This window comes from Priapulus caudatus, unplaced genomic scaffold, assembly GCF_000485595.1.
Source record: "Priapulus caudatus unplaced genomic scaffold, Priapulus_caudatus-5.0.1 Scaffold113, whole genome shotgun sequence".
Taxonomy (NCBI): domain Eukaryota; kingdom Metazoa; phylum Priapulida; class Priapulimorpha; order Priapulimorphida; family Priapulidae; genus Priapulus; species Priapulus caudatus.
In genome coordinates this window covers 209109-210061 of record NW_014577174.1, presented here as the reverse complement: position 1 = coordinate 210061, position 953 = coordinate 209109, and the positions used below count along the sequence as shown (strand labels likewise).

Genomic DNA, 953 nt, shown 5'->3' with positions numbered 1-953 from the left:
CGAGGCTCGTTACGCGAGGAAATAAACGCTCGTTAATCGAGGCTCGTTACGCGAGGAAATAAACGCTCGTTAATCGAGGCTCGTTACGCGAGGAAATAAATACTCCTTAACCGAGGCGTTGCTAACGAAGGTTTATCGTTTCTTAACGTCGTTACGTATACGTGAAAGGAACGACGATGAAAGTAACTGCGATCGCGAACTTCGTGCCTTTTACGAGGCGTTCGATGCAATGAATTACGACATGTGCTAACAATTACAATTTAGAATGATTAGCTAATTGTTATTATGGGCGATATGTATTATAAGCGATTTTTTTTGGGTTTGTACGCCTCGTATCTGTCTGCAGTTAGCTCTCAGTCGCTGCAGTCATCAGAAGGCAAGAAGTTAATGTGCGGAACGTCTGTGACACGGGACAGGTGGCTCCACCATCCTATGCGAATCTGATGAGTTCCCTTTATGCAAGATTTGCAATCTCAAACCTCCAATTTATACTGCTGTTGACCAACAGATGGCGTGACCTACCATGCTTGCGAGGGTGTAGATCCACGGGGGTCTGACCACTGCAGTGGGCGGGGCCCGTTATTCCACCCTTGTAGCATGCTCCTAGTCCATTCATCGACTTCAGAGCACACCAACCACAGCTGCAAATAACATTAACACACTTAGTACTATATACACTATGGAATGCATCAGCGAACAAACAAATCTGCCTTCATGGGAACTCTGTAACATCGTGGGGAAGTCTGTGAGTGTGTATGGTCGAATACGCATACCACAAAAATAAGCTAGTGTAACGTTGAATTACCTTTCGATGTATAAATGATGAAGAAGGAATCCACACTTGTGTGGTACACTGAATAAACTTTAATATATGCTCGCACACAGTGTAGTCACATCTTGCACAGAGAAACAAAGAAACGCGCACACGCGCGTTACTCACCCGACCACCACCA

At 45.1% G+C, this 953-nt stretch overlaps 1 protein-coding gene across 1 annotated transcript in view; it reads right to left on the bottom strand.

Annotated features, from left to right (window-relative positions):
* Positions 1–640, bottom strand: part of LOC106805408 (multiple epidermal growth factor-like domains protein 8) — a 9608-nt gene extending 8968 nt beyond the window's left edge. Inside the window, exon 1 of the mRNA XM_014806981.1 lies at positions 523–640. Within this exon, the coding sequence (XP_014662467.1) occupies positions 523–616 (94 nt within the window). The 5' untranslated portion in view covers positions 617–640. The remainder of the gene's footprint in view (positions 1–522) is intronic.
* Positions 641–953: the final 313 nt, after the last annotated feature.